The sequence below is a fragment of the Pleuronectes platessa genome, chromosome 11 (genome assembly GCF_947347685.1).
Source record: "Pleuronectes platessa chromosome 11, fPlePla1.1, whole genome shotgun sequence".
In the NCBI taxonomy this organism is placed as follows: Eukaryota; Metazoa; Chordata; class Actinopteri; order Pleuronectiformes; family Pleuronectidae; genus Pleuronectes; species Pleuronectes platessa.
The window spans coordinates 10,950,968-10,969,187 of record NC_070636.1 but is presented as its reverse complement, the minus strand read 5'-3'; the positions used below and the strand labels follow the sequence as shown (position 1 = coordinate 10,969,187).

At 40.1% G+C, this 18,220-nt stretch overlaps 2 protein-coding genes across 3 annotated transcripts; one reads left to right on the top strand and one right to left on the bottom strand.

Moving 5' to 3' along the window:
* Positions 1 to 1,312: 1,312 nt before the first annotated feature.
* On the bottom strand, positions 1,313 to 9,396 carry LOC128450722 (heterogeneous nuclear ribonucleoprotein Q). Of its 2 annotated transcripts, XM_053434346.1 has the most exons (12): positions 9,237 to 9,396; positions 7,308 to 7,467; positions 6,290 to 6,408; positions 6,078 to 6,185; positions 5,845 to 5,958; positions 5,413 to 5,589; positions 5,038 to 5,173; positions 4,363 to 4,568; positions 4,114 to 4,263; positions 3,899 to 4,020; positions 3,459 to 3,784; positions 1,313 to 2,831 (listed from the first exon to the last, which is right to left on the bottom strand). In XM_053434346.1, exons 2-12 carry the CDS (start codon positions 7,453 to 7,455, stop codon positions 2,803 to 2,805), a joined length of 1,635 nt encoding a protein of 544 aa, XP_053290321.1. In that variant the 5' UTR covers positions 7,456 to 7,467; positions 9,237 to 9,396; the 3' UTR covers positions 1,313 to 2,802. The 2 variants fall into 2 exon arrangements, with proteins under 2 accessions (XP_053290321.1, XP_053290320.1); XM_053434345.1 differs by lacking the exon at positions 7,308 to 7,467 and having other exon boundaries at positions 9,237 to 9,376.
* A 6,041-nt stretch (positions 9,397 to 15,437) lies between these two features.
* cga (glycoprotein hormones, alpha polypeptide) lies at positions 15,438 to 17,247 on the top strand. Its single transcript, XM_053434609.1, has 4 exons — positions 15,438 to 15,464; positions 15,550 to 15,661; positions 15,878 to 16,062; positions 17,173 to 17,247. The coding sequence occupies exons 1-4, from the start codon at positions 15,438 to 15,440 to the stop codon at positions 17,245 to 17,247; spliced, it is 399 nt and encodes a 132-aa protein (XP_053290584.1).
* The last annotated feature ends 973 nt before the right edge of the window (positions 17,248 to 18,220 follow it).

The following is an 18,220-nucleotide window of genomic DNA, read 5'->3' as shown; positions in this document are numbered from 1 at the left end:
TGTTGTCAAATATATAAATATGTAAAAAAATATATATATGAATGTACAACAATACATGGCAATTTGAAGTACTCTTCTTTTATTTTCCCCGATACGACATCTCATAAAACAAAAAAGGATATCACATATAAAAGGCTCTAAAACTTGTGAATTTAGGGGGTCGTTAAAGAAAAAAAATCCCCAAATAATAATAATAGAGCTGGGAACTTGTTCTTCGGTCCAGCCGGTGAAGGCAGTCTCCCTGCATCATTAACAACTTATATCATATTTTTTTTAATTACCGTCTAACATTAACGTCGGGTGAAAGTTACCTGAACACGTGCATTTGAAAAAACAAGGGATGGGAGCAGGGAGGCAAGCCTACCTTCTGTGACGTCAGGGAGCAGCCTGAAGCTACCTAAGGACCCACGCCACTCAGACAGCAACAACACAGTGAAAATCCCATGACCACACTCGCTCGGGTAAAAAAAAAAAAACTGTTAGTGTTCTAGGGTTAAATAACTCTGTAAATATCCCTGTGTAGTTATCAGCTCACCATGACAGTTTATTGAGGTTGAGAAAATACTTAAAATATATACATTTGATCATATTACTGGTGAAGGTTTGTGTTACCTAACACGGAGGAAACATTGGAAACATAACCGCTTATTAATTAGTTCCGCGTTAGTGGCCACCCACATCGCTGCTGTTCCCATGGTTACACGCAGATTTCGAACAGTGATCAAATGTGTGTACGACCGGAAACTTCCGGGTCAGCCAATGATGATTCACACAATGAGGTCAAATTTGTAGCTGTAGATATAACAACTTGTTTAAAAATATGTTCATAAAAGACTTACTGTGATTTAAAATGTAGCTCAACTTCATCAGTATGGTCTCAGGTCAGATTCGAGGTCCAGACTTTTATTTAAGCAGCTATACTAGTCCCCTTAAGAGAGAAGTGAAGTCATTCTTTTCCACAATATAAATACTCACTTTACTTCCTGTATCAATGGCTCAGTGTTGAGGTAGAAGAGGAGGACTTTATATACTTTACTGAGTCATTAGAATAGGCAGGAAGTCTAGCATTAGAAAGTGCATACTCGTCTGTTAAGTCCTTCAAATTCTCTTATCTACAAGTTTCACTTGCATTTCTGAGCAATGTTCTTTCAGTTCTTTAATCTGTTAACAAATCTCACTCAACATCTCTGGTGTTCCTAAGGTGACCCTGTAATCAAAGACAGACCTCTGGCCAAACTGAACCAAATGCCAACCAGTTACTAGCAGAGCACGTCCACCTCATGAGTCTTTTACCCAAAAGATAAGACACAGATAGAAATCAAAAACTTTATTACAAAAATAAGTTACACTCACCTCCATTTTACAGTATAAAACAATTTATTTGCAGGAATGCAAAAAACGTTGTTGGCCACCAACAATAGTTTAAAACTGCTAACATCTTTTTTTCAAAAGGTGGTTGTTACGAGTTTATTGAGGGAGTTAACTGTATAGAAAACTGGGATTGAAGAGCAGTTTCCTTTTTGCTATACCTGGAAATAGAAATCGTTCACTGCAGTATCCCTTGCCACCACTATGTGACTATGATCCCTCACCAAATCGCAGCAGCCAGCATGAGACACGCATGCTCACGGGCTGGGCAACAGGGCAATTCAGTCATCCATTAAGAATAACTCAAATCTTGTAAATAGTTGCCTTCTTGAGAACTGGGAAGGGATCATTCAAGATTTAGATGTTCTTACATAATGAATGATTGGATTAGGTCGTTAAACATGATCTTGAAGTTGTTTGAAAATGTGTTATCCATATAAAAACAAACCCACTGGAATTATACAGTGGCACAAAGGGGACACTGCAGGGCTTTATTTTTGTTCTTAATTTTTTTTTTTATCAAAGGCAGTTGGATGCCTGTGATGATGAAGCCTTTACAAAAGTAACATTTTTATCCGAAAAACTATACAACCAGTAACTACATACTCTGAAGAAGCAAGGCGGCTAATTCAGTTCAAAATAGGATAAAAGCAGGGCTTGTTCAGACTCATCAGATGAGATTGTTTTGCATGCCCAGTTTGACTGTTTGCAGTGTCAGAGCTGCAGCAAAAATGACTATATTTCATTAAGTACATTGTTTTTTGCACTGCAGCTCTTGTGCATATTTTGTATATAAAACAAGCCCTGCTTTCATCAATATAGTTTCCCTATTTACAGTACAGGCCGGGTGGTTTAGTCCTCTGTACTGAGGTAGTCAACCAACCCTTTAAAGACAAGTTCTGAAAAGAACCACTTTCCTGGAATGCCTGACTTATCCATGCCAGGTGGGTACACCCTAAAAACCTGCAAATGTTCTTTCAAACATCCAGATCAAACGATTAAGATTAACATGGATATTCCGACAATAAAAATTGCGATTAGCACAAAAATATACAATAGCATCAAGCTCCTTTGAGCCACTTCAAACCTAAGAACTTAAAAAAGTGCAAATTCTTCAATAATTATTTAAAAAAATGGCATGATCAGGGACAGGGAAGGGGTAGATTGTAAGGGCAATACATAGAGCCATATTTTTCAGGGCTGGGTTCAGGGATTCAGGACAAAGAGGCTGTGGCGAGTATTCAGAATCCTCCATCATCTTTTTAAGGTGGCAGTTTCAGAAAAAAATGAAAATAAAAACATGGGGGGAGGGGCGATGCTTCTTCTGTAAGGCTGGAATATCATTGGACCTTTTTGTCGTGCTCTTTTGTTTCAACATCCATTGCAGCTTACGGTGTTAACCCCACACATCAAGTCAGTATTCACTGTGACAGGTCAGGACCGCCCTCTGCCCCGTTTCCCTGCTGGAGCAATGAGAGGAAATATTAAATTAGTATGGGGGATCCATATGGCATGCATTCCCCATCAATCAGCATGCTATCAATTTAATGAAATTACACCAAATTAAGACTAAAGCTAGCATTCCACTACTGGAGTAACTCAACTGTCCTTAAAAATAAAGTATGCTGTGAATGACCTTTGTCTGTTGGCAGCAACAAGTTGACAAGCTGCTCTGAAAGATGACACCTGTCAGGGATTAGTTATGAGGCCAATAAGCAGGTGTGTCTTTTTTTATTTAAAGGCAACGCGAGTATCTTTTGTGCAGCTTTCTGATCTTTAGTAGGGTAACTTCAACATAATCAATACATTCCTTTCCTTAAGAAGAGCTGCTTTTATTTACTACAGCTCTCAGTCTTTCCCTGAACTTCTGATAACTGACCCTCGGAATTAGAAATATACAGAGACTGAGCACAGCAGTCCCTTTTCAGGACAAAGCACTGAGTGGAAACAAAGCGAGCCATTTAAGAACTTTGCGTAATTAACAGTAATGACCTGGAACAGAAAAATCAAGCTTTATTAGTCACCACTGTGTGACTTAGATTTCTCACACTTTGAAACTAACAGGATAAAAATTGTGAGTTTTCATTTACCTCTGCTTGTTCCAGGGCCTCCTCGCTGGGAGAAGCCCAGACGGCCCCTCGGTGTGACAGCACCGCGGCCTCTGGTCTGAGTGGCACTTCCACGGACTGATCCCCTCACTCCTCGCCCTCTGCCGGACCCTTGGAAGTCATCGTAACCATAGTACGGGTCATCATAGCCACCCCGGTAGTTGTGGTAATCGTATCCATAGTAATCATAGTAGTCTTCATAGCCATAATAATCGGGAGGGTAAGAATAACCTCCTCGCCCTCCTCGACCTCTGCCTCTTGCAGGTGGCGGCATGTGGGGAGGCCCGTAGTAATAGTATTCATCATACCTTGGGAGAAACACAGGCTCAACATAAATATAGCTTCTTTATTTAGATCAACATTTACATTTAAAACTGATTATGTAAAAGGTCAAAGATTTGAGTTGCATTGTTCAAGCTTACATCTGTGTTTTGGCGGCTTGTCTCTGGGCTTTACGCTCTTTCCTCTTCTGGTCTGGGGGCTTGGCGAAGACAATTTCAATGCGCTCTCCTTCAAGTGCTTTTTCGTGGAGATCAGCCAACGCCTGGCAATTCAAAAGACACGATTCTAGGATCAATCTCTGAGCAATGACAAGTTTAAGTTAGGAACTTTAGTGTCATTACAGAGACTGTCATACCTTCACAGCACCATCTCTTTCCTCAAAGTGGATGAAGGCATAGTCTTTCAATTTTTTCACCCGCTCCAACTTGCCAAATTGACTGAAGGTCTTTTCAAGTATCTCCTCTGTAACAGTGCTTGCTAGGTTCCTCACAAACAGCACCTTGACCTGGGACAGGAACAACAAGGTTCAGGTTTAGGTGACAGAGTCTTATGTTGGCCACATACACACTGAACAGCAACTGATGACTCCATCCTTGTGTCTTACCTTGGCCATGACCTCTGGATCCGGATCCTCGATAGGGTCAGCCCATTCCACAGTGACCACGTTTCCCCACACCTTCACCTTGCCACTCATTAGACGGCGACGAGCCTGAGCGGCAGTCTTGTGGTCTTCATACTCCAAGAAGCAAAAGCCTCTATTCTTCTTCTTATCATCGGGCTGGTGGTACAATATGACATCATTTAGACCCTCTGGAGACAGAGAGATGGGTGGAGAAAAAAACGCATCAGGTGGTTAAGTTGCATCACTAATTAAAACCAATTCACATCAATAACCTAACAAACTATTGACACAATTTAAGAAACTGTGAAATTAAAGGTTTAAATAAAAAACAAATGTATTTATTGTAAGTGGTAATCAGATGTGGAGAATTTAAGACCAAGTTATCCTTTCACCAGATGTCTAACCATGAGAGAGAGAGGGGGGGGGGGGGGCAGCTACATCTAGTGTCCAGTCAGATCTTAGCGGTATAATCGTCATAGTAACCAGAGTCACTCTGGGATTGTTATGAGGTCATCATTTGGACACAACACAGAAACCCCTTACTCTCAAAGCATTACCCACTGATTCTTGCATTACAGAGTAGAATGTACCTAAACTTAATTGTAGGTATGATGCTGTTAAACAAATCAGTAAAATCTAAGGATTGCAAAGACTCACCGGTAACTTTTGCAAATTCTTCAACAATCTGCTCTTTTGTTTTACTCTTGGGGATGGAGCCAACAAACAGTCTATTATTGGCCACAGAGATGCACACGCCGATATGTTTACCCGGTCGAATTTCATTGTTGTTGCACTGCGGAAAGATGGATAGTATAAGTAAAAGGTAAAAAAAGCACAAGACACTACAATGGAGCCTATGTCAACTTGATGTAGTTTCTATTTCACAATCTTGCACACACTTGTGATTTAAATGAACTTTACCACATTAAGCGATACGAAAACTTTGTTCTCTTGACAGAATTCTACCTGCGTGTGTGTTTTTACTTAACTTCCTCAGACCCTCTCCCAACAATTATGGTAATGTTAACGTACCAATTTGACAGCCTGCTGTGCAGCTTCTTTAGTGCAGAAAGTGACAAAGGCATAGCCTCTGTTCAGGCCACTGAGAGGATCCATCATCAGGCGCAGGTCCCAGATGGGGCCAGCCTTCTCAAACAGTGGAACCAGCTCATCCTCAAAAAGGTCTCTGGGGATTTTGCCTACAAATATCTATAAGGTTGAGAGCAAAGATAATAGTACATGAGATAAAGTCCTTCATCTGAAATGTTAAGACAAGAAAAGGACTGCATTTAAGTAAAGTGTATCCAGTCAGCTCTTAGCGGTAAGCTATCAGTGTAACCATGGTTACTACAGAGTATATTCAAGGTTCATCATTTGGACACAATCATTTGAAAAGGATTAACAACCAACAGTCAAAAGATGTTGAGTGATTGACATGTGTAAAGTAAAGGTGTTTTTTTTTACCTCTGTACCAATGGTCGGCTGTGCCCCTGAGTGGGCGGACTCTGGTGGAGGACCCCCATACTTCCTCTGGCCTGTTGTCACATCAAGCGTGTAGCTAGTTCGCTCCAGCAAAGCCTGATGTCAAAAAACATGGCGAATTTAAAAGGATAATGTTTTATCTACAAATACATATTCTCATTGCTTCAGTATTGACACCTGTGAAGCTTGACATCAGATTCAATATCAGTTCTCACTTTGATTTTGGCTTCATCTGGTCCTTTATTGGTGTCTGACACTTTGGTCCCTTGTTTCTCTCTCTGTCTGTACGTCTTCATCACGCCACAAAGAAAGGCACTTTTGTTCTGAAATCGAAAAAAGTATGATCAAACAATAAGGACAAGTTGACTTTACTTTGTATCACAGCATCAGAAGTGAACAAAACAATACACCAGTTACACAAGCATACCTGAACATGTGAGAGGTCGCTGTCCTTGAATTGCAAAAGGACTTGCAGAGCACCTTCCTCGTTGAATTCTTTCAGAGCCTCAATTGCCCGATCATCTAAGTCACTGTGTGACACCAAACCTGGAGGAAGGGAGACAAATGCAGAGGGAGAAATGAAGAGCTACAGTAAGAGTCATTCAAAGACAGCAAATATAACTAAAAGATTATTTTTTTTATTACATGGGAGCTACTTAGTGTTAGGTCTTATTTAATAATATATTATGGGTAAGAGTGGGACCAGCCAAATCAAAGTTATGTTCAGTGGTCAGGGTGCACTTTACTCTCCAAACAGCATGTCTTTGCAGAACTAATCACAACAGATGTGACAGTGCAACTCGATATGCCACTGCCCTCTACACTGTGGCTAAGAGATTCTAATGAGCCGGGCTGCATTCTCCTCTGTGGAGGGGCCGTCACCTGTCCCAGGCAGCCACACACCAGACAGCTGCTGCCATTGTTCCTGCCTCGGTCCCATCTGGCTGAAAAGGCCAGACTAGTACTTTTCTAGATTTGACCGACCAAACAAGTCCTAAAATGACCCCCTGAATTTTTGGCATTGCAGCTCTATACAAACTTAAGATCTGATCAGAGCAACAGATACTCAGGCTGTAGCTGACATTATAATTACATCTATTCATCCCTCTGCAGTAATTGTATGGGATGTGAGGAAATTACATAGAAATTAACAGAGATTGGACAGGCTCACAAAGTCACTCCATGACAATTCATTCACCCTGACACCATTGATCATGCAACCATGTTGGGAATGCAAATGATGCCGTCATGTACACATTTTCACCAGGAATGTGTAATTTAATATTCTGTAGCACTGCAGTACCCATTTTGGTAGGAAACCACAAAAAGTTGCTTCAGGATCCCAATTCCCCCATTCAAAAAGGTGATAAATGACAGTACATGCAAGAAATTGATAAACAAAAATTTGCATATTTCAATATGCAAGTTAATTCATTGTTCCTTACCTGCTATGTAAATTTCATCTAGTTTTTCAGCAACTTTCTGTGGTAAACCAGCTTCTAATAAAGTCTGGAAGTGCTCAGAATGGGTAACTGCAGCAGAGGTGTCCATTGGATCTTCTGGACCATTTCCATTAATATGTTCTGTGGCCATGTCTCCAGAAATCTGTGTAAATGCAATGAGCCAAATTAATCCTGGGTCATGGGCAAGACTTGGGATGTGTCCAGGAGAGTGCAAAGTCTCAGACATGGCAGGTAAATCATTAAATAAAATGCATACAAATAAAGAATTGACCATGATCTTTGAAGGGGGTGTCTGACATATTATGCACAAATTAGGGAAAAGGGGTTAAACAAGTTATCGTGGTAATTTGGTCCTGTAACATCTAGAGACTTTTCACTGTCATGACCCACACTTGCAGCTCTCAGCTTGCATGAGGTAGAAGCCCATAAACCTGCATATAGGCAGTCGACACAGATGTTTTAAAATTGCACAAAAGCAGACAATGCACATACGGAATTCCCAAAACAAATCGAGTAAATGACCTGTGAAAAACAGTTAACTTCTGAGTTTGTGTCCATGTGGCGGTGTTTTCTACTTGCGGTTTGTTCTGGGCTCAGGTATTAGCAAACGTTCATTTGCTAACTACTGAATCTCTGCGCTTTCGATGGCTCCTGCTGCAGGAGCCTTGTTTGCTTTGGCCTCTAAATTACATGTTAGCTTACCTCCTCGCTGCTGACTTCAGCACAGGCTAGATAGCCGATACACGTGCTCCATCACAGAGTGAGCCCCGGTTTCCGGTGGCTGACCAGTGATTGTGCACCCATTTTGTTTATTGACACTTTGACAGCGCGGATTGTGATACTTAAATTAATACTCCAACCACGATCACGTCAAGAAGTGACCCAGTCGTTACTTCACTCCTGCTGACGCTGAGAGAGACTGAGGCGAGAGCTCGTGGAGAGCAGCAATCTCACTGATCTCTGCTCCCATTACTGGATCCAGCAAAGCTGGACTCAGCGAAACGTGGACGACAAACTTCATTTCCGGCACAACGTTGCCTCAGCTAACGTTACCTGTAGCTAATATAAGCTTAAAGATATCATGCCATCAATACCGTGTAGTGCCTGCTAATCGATCACGTTATATCAGTGAGCACGTGCTTTGTGGTTAAAACATTTCTACAGCGTTAAAAGTGCAGATTAAACCCTCTGATGAATCGACTTTAGTATTTCAACCTGTAACGCTCACACATTTATTTGATCTAATTATTTTTACGGGAAGAATACGGCCACATTTGATTTAGCGGGGAGGGACAGACTCGAACACGTTGAGGCTAGCTAGCTAGCTAGCGGGCTAGTTTGCACAGCTAGCATTAACCAAGCTAACCGGGGACCTTCATAGAGACAATAACACGAGGCGCTAATATGCACTTTACACGGATACTTCTGCGCTTAGTGTTTCAGTCGGCGAGAAGAATGACAGCTAGCAGGGCAGCAACACGGGATTGCTAGGATAAGTGGCTTTTGCCACAGCTAGCTGCCTGCTAGCATACAATGACAATGAGCATGTCAACTCCGCGATCTGTCAAAATAGGCTAACGTGAGCTAGCATGCTAATGCGAGCGGATTTTCGGCGAGGCCATTGTTACATCGTCACTTGTCGGTACAGACTTAGCTAATTAACACACCACAGCTTTCAGATTGAACCAGAGCCAGCGGGGCCTTGAGAGCCGGAGCATTTAGCCCGCTGGCTGCGTGGTTAGTCAACGTGCCGCCACATAGGGAGAGTCCATTTTCAAAAAGCCGGTCTGGAGAACTCGTTCCCAACCACCACCAGTTCCCACATTGTTTGAAACAGCACCGCACGATTTCGGACTTTACAGCAATCAATGCAGCAACAATGAGGTGAACAGTTAGTAGCATTCGCCCTACCTGCCGCCGGCTCACCAACGCGAACGGTGCTGAGTGTTTAGGAAGATAAATGTGATATTTAAAAGACAGAAAAAGTGTAAAACTCCCGGCACTGGTCCGGCTCCAGTCATTCACTCTTGATGATGTAAAATGGCTGCCACGTTCACGCCTCGAGTTTTGTCTCGTCGATGGGGTTTCTTGGACAGTCCCGCACGGGCTTGCCTTGTATGCATTGTACAGTAGAGACGGAGGCACCGAGGCAGCAGCGGGTCAGCATCGAACACCGTCAAGCACCATCAGCGCCATCATCGCTGTGTGACCTGCTTCTCCATCACTCTGCTCTGGTTATGGAACCTATACAGCTGTTGTGCTCATAAAATACATTTGTATTGACTGTATATTACAAATAATGGGACAAATTGTACATTTATACTGTACATTTGCACTGACTGTACATGTTTGTATACATTACCTTGTGTTAAGTGTATAATTTCTACTTTATTATATATAGCATTTCTATTTGTTTTCATATTTTAAAAATCTGGTAGATTTTATATTACCCGCGGCTGTTTTTCTATATTATATACCAAAAGTTCATTATAGGCTAGGCAAGTTTTTTTGTATAGCACATTTCAACAACAAGGATTTACTCACAGAAGTAGATCAATAATATAGAAAAAAAAAAAAAAATTTGAAAATGTGGAGCATTTAAACCTGATCGCTGCTTCTAAGTCTGTAGCATTCAGCTGTTTATGATGCATGTGTATTTTTTCAAAGTGTAAATATCTTATATATATTTATGCTCACACTAACCAATCACAGCAAATTTCTTGTATGTCTATACTTTATCATGAATTGTTAATAATTCACTACTATTCAATCACACTCAACAAAAAATCTTTGGATATAGCAACCCAAATGTATGATAGTGATTTATAGAGTGTACTGTTAATGCAATGTGTTTTTAATAACAATAATCATCATTTCTATTTCTTACTATTGTCTGTATTCTCTATATCTGTTTAAAATTATAATCCAAACAACACAGTTATATAAGATCTTATTAAACCAGCACTGTCTATGTATTTACAGTATGTAGCAGACTGTTTTGACTGGGGGTAGAGAGGCAGGTCCCACTTCCTACCACACTGTGTCACTCTTCTTATGGCTTTAAAACACACCCAGCCAATACACGAACAAAAGAATATGTAAAGAGTTTGTGTTTTCCAGAATATTATTCATTTGATTCGATAAATACACAAAAGGCACAATGATTACCTTCTGAGAATTTATTTAAGCAAAAATAAAAGAGTTATTTACGGATTTTGTAAAAGACAGTTGTGCATGCATAACACACTGGACCTTGTTATGTAAATGCTTGTGTTTGCTTAAGCAAATCTGTATTAAAATCACAATAACACTGTGAACAAAGTTTGATGAGTGAGAGTTGAGAGTGACATACATTGTGTGCTACTTGATGTGGGTGTGTCAACTGCAAATAAACCTTTTTGAAGACATTTTCTGGGCTCACATGCTTGAACCTTAAAAGGTTAATGTCTAAGCATGAACTAATATTATAAATTATTGTTTGTTTATGGTTTGTCACATGTGTCAGTGTTGAGCCTTGATATTTCTTTGCAATACAGTTACTTTGCTGTGACATTACCATACAGTAGCCTATATGAGATTGGGGGTTATCTGGTATTCCCATCACAACTGACTGAATCATGGGCTTAAAGTCTGGCTCATGGCTGATATTATAGAACTTGAACAGGTAACCAACTCCAACAACCCCCACGGTTATAGAGCATTAACAGCTGGATGATGATGGCTGGAAGAGTTCGGGGGAAATAACTTACGCAGGTGTTGTGGAATGGAGCTACGGAATGATTTCCTTTGGATTTTTGGCTCATTCTCTAAAATCAGTAAATATGAATAAGGTGTGTTGCAGACATAGACATGACAGACAGGGCATTTAAAAAAAAACAACGATAGGATTGCAAAATATTACCAAGATTAAAAGAGAATAAAACAGATACTTGTAAACAACAGCTCTACAGGTGGAATCGGTGGAATTCACGATAGCATCTATTCTGTTCTGTCTTTTGGGGACTCCACTGAGAACATACCTCGAAAAGGCAGATATTCTTCTGCAGGAAGTTTATTCGGAAAACTAAATACCTTTGCATTCAGCACTAAAAATAATGGACAGGAGGTTCCAAGTCTGTAAAAGAGGTCTACTGCAGGGTTTGGGGCATTAGCCAAAAGTCATGTCTGCAGAATTTATGCTCGAGCTATAAAATGACTCCTCAAATAAAAAGAACTGGCATGCTGAACTCAGAGTATAGCAGGTGCCAGCCCAAAACGCACAGAAATGACCGTCGTCAAATAAGTGTGTAATGCTTTTCATAGGCTAATTGCTAAAATCCATTGGCCTTGAATTACTTTTTCATGTAGTTTTAGAGCTACGAAAAAATCTTATTAAGCCATGAAAAGTCAAATGAAGACAGAGTTTCTGAAGTCAGTATCATATCAAGGTAGGTATAGTTCCTGAAATATGAATAACAGCAAAATGGATGGAATGACAAAAACAGTGTTCATCAAGGAGCGTCTGCGAAAAAAAAATTATATTTTCAGGAACAATGATTGTAAGGCCCTTGAGTAAACAGGGCCCCAGGATAAAGCCTAACAAGTATTTAGGTTTCAACTGGTGAGAACGAAAACATTAACATTAATGGTGTCAAATTTCACCTTTAACCCAGACTAAATATCGTACTTGATATCAAAAACCAGATAGATAGGATAGTTGATTGGTTTTATTCTTTAATACTCCACCTTGGATATGCATGCTTATGGAAACATTAATGCTTTATATCTGGAGCTCAGTGTAAGAGCCTCTGACGACCACCATGTGCTCTTGAGAGCCATACTTATTCGTATATGACCTTTTTTTCATGGCACCATGTGGTGAGAGCATCTCTGTGGGTCCTCATCAGTCAAATGGCCCCTGAGCACTTCAGCAGATCTTCTGTTTTTTTACTTTCAGTTGTGTGTGTTACTTTTAGAAATGGGCTCCTGCACTGATGCTGAAGACACACGGTACGTTTATGTGTCTGCCTCCTCTATGCATTATATTGCATTTCCCATTAAATTGATAATAAATTGAAGAAAAAAATGTATTGACATGGCATATAAAAGGGAATCATTTAAATAAAGCATTTTCATGTCTGGCCAGCTTTTTTCATGATCAACTGTGGTCATGTTACTTTGTTAGTTTTTTTCTCATGTTGGAAGATAATATTTAATAATTTTTAGAAGTAGCAGGCTAAGGGTAAAGAAAATAATACAATAATACAAAATTCAGGAATATTTAGTGCTTTGAAACAAGATTAATTTAGTCATAGTTTAGAATTGAATAGTCCGATGGCAGTCGGCAGAATTGACGTCCTTTTTAATTTAATTTTTTTTAACCAAAATTATGGTGTGACCTCCTTGTTTGGTGTTGTCTTAGCCACTTGCAATTCTTTCTTTTAATGAATGTCTTCCTCGGTTCTGCCACATTAAGCAGCAGTGAGCCTGCACGGACTTGATGGGTTTCAAACTCCTTTTCAGTCATCATACCACTTCACTTAATATTGGAGCCATTAGATGAATGCCAAGACAATTACAGACCTCAGCCTGATAGCATAGGGATGTAGGCTAATTCATGCAAGGATGTTGCCACCTCAAGTAGCAAATGTGGCCTAAATATCCCAAAACAAATGTGAGCCTTTTTTGGCAAACCTTCTTGGCTCTAAAGGCAAGATGTAATCCGGACATGAACACAAAGCGGCTCATATACAAAATGGTGCCTTTATGGCCCAGATAGCACAAAACAAATTCGGGCCACCTTTGGTTGACATGGGGTATTGCTATGGCTTACCTGTGGCCTAGATCTGGCCAACAGGAGTGTCCAGTGCCATCATTCCATGCGATATGTGGACCAGGTGTGGAATGTGGGCCAGATCTGATCAGAGCCTGGCTGCAGAGAATAGACATGATCTGCTAACCTCACCATGACACCCACCATGGCTCTATCATCTACAGCAACAGTGACACCAGAGCCCCTGAGAATACATCAGATTTCAGTTTCGTCGAGCATGAGCGCCACATCGTTTGCTCTACACCTGAAGCTTTACATCCCTATGGTGCTCGTCCTCCTGCTGTCGGATCAATACAAAGAGATAGAGAGTTAAACTTGTGATGGAAATACACATCACAAGTTTAACATTTATCACCTTTGCTATAGCGCACCTGCAGAAGCTTCATCACACAGCAACATGCTTTGCTTTAGCACATGTCTATGAAACAATCCTCGATACTTAGATCTTGTGAGATGTGATTGTAACTTTTAATACTGATCAGTTTGAGGAGTCCTGTATTTTCCACCAAGTATAACAATTTAATATGTGGGCCTCTATTCGAATGCAAATGTGATTATTAGAGTTGATTATGGGACAATTTGTCAATAAAGTTACATGGGAGGGAAAAAAGTCACAGTGCATGATGCTACAATCGTCAATCTTTTCCACAGGAATGAAACTACCACCACGTATTATAAGTTTTAGACAATATGATAAGTGCAATGACGTTAGCTGAAATAATAAAACAAAAAACAAAACCCAATTACAATCTCCGCGATTTAAACATGCTTTCCTCCGCACTTATTGAATTACCTGTCTTAAGCCAAGGATTTATCACCAGCACAACCAAGGACGCAGGACAAGGGAACTTACAGCAAGTAAACACTCAGGTGAAATACAAAGTAAATTCATATATTCATCCTTGACATTTCAGATATGGGAAGCAAACAGATGGGTACTCCTTCACAGCTATTAAATATTCTTCCACTCATTCAGAGCTGTTTCCACTCAGCCATCCTCTCTTTTAAGGTGCCACTGCCCTGGGACAATGAGATTTGCTTTGATTTGAGGATAAAGAAAACTACACACCCCACAAAAATTGTTTAGTTTAAGTTTCAGTAGATTCAATATTTTAATGAGTTTGTAGTTTTTACATGACAAACTGTTTAAGCTTTGGGAACCATATTTTCTGACACTAGTGTAGGACAGTAATGACATTAATTTGGTTTAAATGGCATGTACAGATTGATTTAATGCTGCTGCTGATTGCAACCATTATCATTTCTATGTCCTTTCTAATATAGCCTGTTTTAAAAATCTGATGTAAGTTAGTTTAAATCTAATTTAGGCAAAAATCTTATTTTATCTCCCCCTTCATTGTGCTGGAAGATCAGAACCTTGACAACTAGATATCAGGACGAGCTATTTAATTTCATTGCTTTGAATGCATGACTTAACCGGGATGGGGGGAAAAAATACAAACCCTCAAGGGGAATATAAAGCCATATGGTATTGTTATTAATTTTAAATTCTAGAATGTTATTATTTGGAAAAGAGAGTCTTAGTCTGTAGCTTTTCTTTGAATAAAAGCGTAAAACATACTATTGTCATACTCCATTGCCTGATTATACCTTTATGGTGGCCATGGTAAATCCTTCTTTACACATATTTCCGTTATTTATTATTTATTCATAACTTCTACTGTGTCTTTATTTGTTTTGGTTATTATGGTGTTTTTCCTATTTTTTAATTTGTGAAGTAAATTGCAACTTTTTTCGAGAATTGCTTTTATAATGTTTTATCCCTTCATTATTGCAGTTTTATCTTGAATGGATCCATGAGGTGCTGTACCTGATCTGAGACTTCTACAGTGATGACTTTTCATACTTTTAATAACTATTCTTTCCATTAGGTATAACATAATCTTTTTACTACGCTCTCAGGTCACTTACAGAGTGTTGCAAATGTTCCCCAATCAGTTAACTAAAATGACCAAGAAACCCTAAACCGTTGACCCTTTCCCACTGTGACGCGACAAATAATAACAACGCTCTGTTACCAAGCGACAAAAACCCGGGGATTACATGTTTCATCCTTAGTCAGAACGGTGGGATGATGGAAATATGTTTTGACTTTGTGTGGGTTGTTCTTATCATTTAGTGCTATATGAGGGGATTATGAGGAGGAGAAGGGGCCAACGAGAAGGTGAGATCAATGATAAGGTTTCGCCCGATCCAGGAAGTTTGTGGCGACAGTAGTATAAAAACAGAAGGACTGAAGCAGAGGTGCACAATATAAAGGATTCCTGTACAGAGGCAGCATGAAGGGGACACTTTCTATCAACATGGTAATACTCCAATAATCAACATCCCTGACTTATATATTTGACTAAACAGATCTTTGAAACTGATGATTTTTTCCTTTGTCTCCAGGTAACTGCTGCAACCTCGAAGGGCTCTGTGAGATCAGCTGGACTGTCTCTTATACTCTTGTCTTTTTTCCTTTACATAGCTGATTCTTATCCAAACACGGAGTTATCAAACAGTAAGGTTCTTTCAAAATATCTTCCTCTGATGTCGTACCATGTAATTGTTAATCCTGACATCATTAATCACATGTTGTATTAACACAATCTGCCTGTACTCATCTCTGCTCTCAAAGACTGCACGTTGTGATTTTAATCTCAGATGTCAAATGATGCTGAACATCACCGCCTGTTGTTTTGAACTGCTTGTGAGACCACTGTCATGTTTTTTCCAGTGGGCTGTGAGGAGTGCACGCTGAGGAGGAACATTTTTTTCTCCAGGGATCGGCCAATCTTCCAGTGCGTGGGCTGTTGCTTCTCCCAGGCGTACCCGACGCCTCTCAAGGCAATGAATACGATGGCGACCCCTAAGAACATCACCTCGGAGGCAACATGCTGCGTCGCAAAGCACAGCTACGAGGTACGGAAAGGTCACATGTCAGACAGAGTTTGTTTGTGCCCATTTAATCTACATTACTGAGGTCACAGTACGTTAAGGTGAGTCTTGGAGATGAGGCTGGTCACCTCATGGTAAAGCTGTGCCTGAAGTGTAAGTGCAGCGTCCCTGGTTTAAATATGGCCAGGCACTCTTCCCCTTTTCTTTCCGAATGTTTCCTCTCTGTCATAACTACTGCTATCAATAAAGGTAAAACGGAAAAATATCTTGAAACAAAGATACAATTTCCACATGATAAAAATGGTTAATACAGAATTGAATGATTTTAATAGTTTAGGTTTCATTCTATTTAGGGTTTATTTATCTGCATTTTTTCGATTGCTTCTGATGCTTTAAACTTTGACCACCAAACTTCCGATAAAAATATATTTTTTTTTAGTCAGCTGTATTCATTTGACATCTGTAATTTATCAGTTTGAATCCACATAAGAAAACTACATGTTAACCACTGACATGCAACATGTTGTTTGAGATTTAACCAGTGGTTTCCTGTGTTTTTGACACGTGATCCTTCAGCAGTGTCCAGTTGGGGGCCTGTCGTCACATTTTAGGACGCCTGTGTGTTATTAGCAGTTGCATCAAAGAAGCACTTCCCCTCAAACTCAGATGGTTTCATTTAAGTAATTGTTCAAGGTACAAAGAGGTCACATTCTCAAGTATGTCACAAAAGAAACCCAAAACAAAGAGTGCAGCTTATTCAAAAATTGAAAAAGATATTTCATCTTTCCTTTCCATCCTCCAGTATTTGAAGTAAAGTATAATAAATCATAATTGAAATGGTTTACTTTCACTTTTGGTATTTGAATTACATATCTCTGACACTTCGGTTAACTCGCAACAGTATATTTCTTATTGAAGTACCTGAGTTAAGGATCTGGTTACCTCCTCCACCGCGGGTATTCTCACTGATGTTTGTTTCTAGCTTCACTCTCGTTTCAATTCTGGTTTCTGTTAACAGATGTAAAGAAGTGCATGAGGAGCAGATGTTCACAGGAGGATTTGATCACACATTTACTTGCTGCCATAGCCTGATGTGACTCTGTTAGTGCTCACGATCATCTGTTCCTCTTTCAGACGGAGGTGGCCGGCATCAAGGTGAGGAACCACACAGAGTGCCACTGCCACACCTGCTATCATCACAAGATATGACAGATGAGAAGTGGAGGCCGTCCTGCTGCGCTCAGCTTGCCAACAAATTGTGTTTCTTGTAACAGCCTAAAGCTTTTCTGTCATTTTAAAGTTCAGGTTCTGGAGTTGAAAGATAATATTTTTAAGCAATCCTGTGCCTGTGATGTGTAATTAGCCTTCGACTTGGCATTGATAGATGTACTGTATATTGAAAAGCAAATAAAATATGCACCCAGACGTTGCATTGTCATTGTTGCATTATAACTCATGCATTGATCTTTGTGTGTTTGTGTGTACGTGTGTGTGTGTGTGTCTGAACCATAGACCTAACAGAGTGAGGACATTTGGGGAAAGTGAGGATATTTTGCACATTGCCTGTGTGTTTGTGTGTGTTTGTGTGTGTACTCGTCTCAAAGGAGACCTCATGGGGACCAAAGCCCTGCCCTAATGAATGTGAGTCAAAGTCAAGTCATAATAAGGATTGCTGTGCAAACCTGAGTGTGTATGTGTTCGTGTGTGTGAGTAAGTCACACCTGCTAAATCAATAGTAACACAGGTAACAATAGGTTAATAAAAATGATAGTTCTTTAATTCTGCAATCCAGAAGTGGGAGCCAAACAACATATCAAGTAGCCACTTGAAAAATATCATATTCAAGCCAGCATGGTTGAAAAGTCGTGTGCTTCCAGAAAATGGAAATATGAACATCTGCAATTTCGTGATAACCAAGCCAAGAAAGGGGTTAATGCATCCATCTGTTGTCTGGGATGTGCAGAAATGAATGGATTCATCTTCTGAGACTTCAGTTTACCCCTGATCTGTGCCACACGTCCTGTAAACTGCACCTCACACTGTCCATATTTGAGAATTATAATCACGACACTGTTACTACACAGAGTGACGTGCAGACTTACACACTGCCCTTTGGGTGGAGAGTTTTTCAGCTGACTGACCCCTGTTCGTGAACATCTGCCCCTCTGAAGGGCCAGTGAGC

What these genes read in the sequence shown, in the direction of transcription:
- LOC128450722 (XM_053434346.1), bottom strand. Translation starts at nt 7,455, where the DNA reads ATGGCCACAGAACATATTAATGGAAATGGTCCAGAAGATCCAATGGAC. An exon ending in AGCCGACCATTGGTACAGAG is followed by an intron (nt 5,590 to 5,844) that starts GTAAAAAAAAAC and finishes TCAACCTTATAG; the next exon opens with ATATTTGTAGGCAAAATCCC. An exon ending in AGGCCCTGGAACAAGCAGAG is followed by an intron (nt 2,832 to 3,458) that starts GTAAATGAAAAC and finishes TCATTGCTCCAG; the next exon opens with CAGGGAAACGGGGCAGAGGG.
- cga (XM_053434609.1), top strand. Translation starts at nt 15,438, where the DNA reads ATGAAGGGGACACTTTCTATCAACATG. An exon ending in AAACACGGAGTTATCAAACA is followed by an intron (nt 15,662 to 15,877) that starts GTAAGGTTCTTT and finishes TGTTTTTTCCAG; the next exon opens with TGGGCTGTGAGGAGTGCACG. An exon ending in TCGCAAAGCACAGCTACGAG is followed by an intron (nt 16,063 to 17,172) that starts GTACGGAAAGGT and finishes TTCCTCTTTCAG; the next exon opens with ACGGAGGTGGCCGGCATCAA.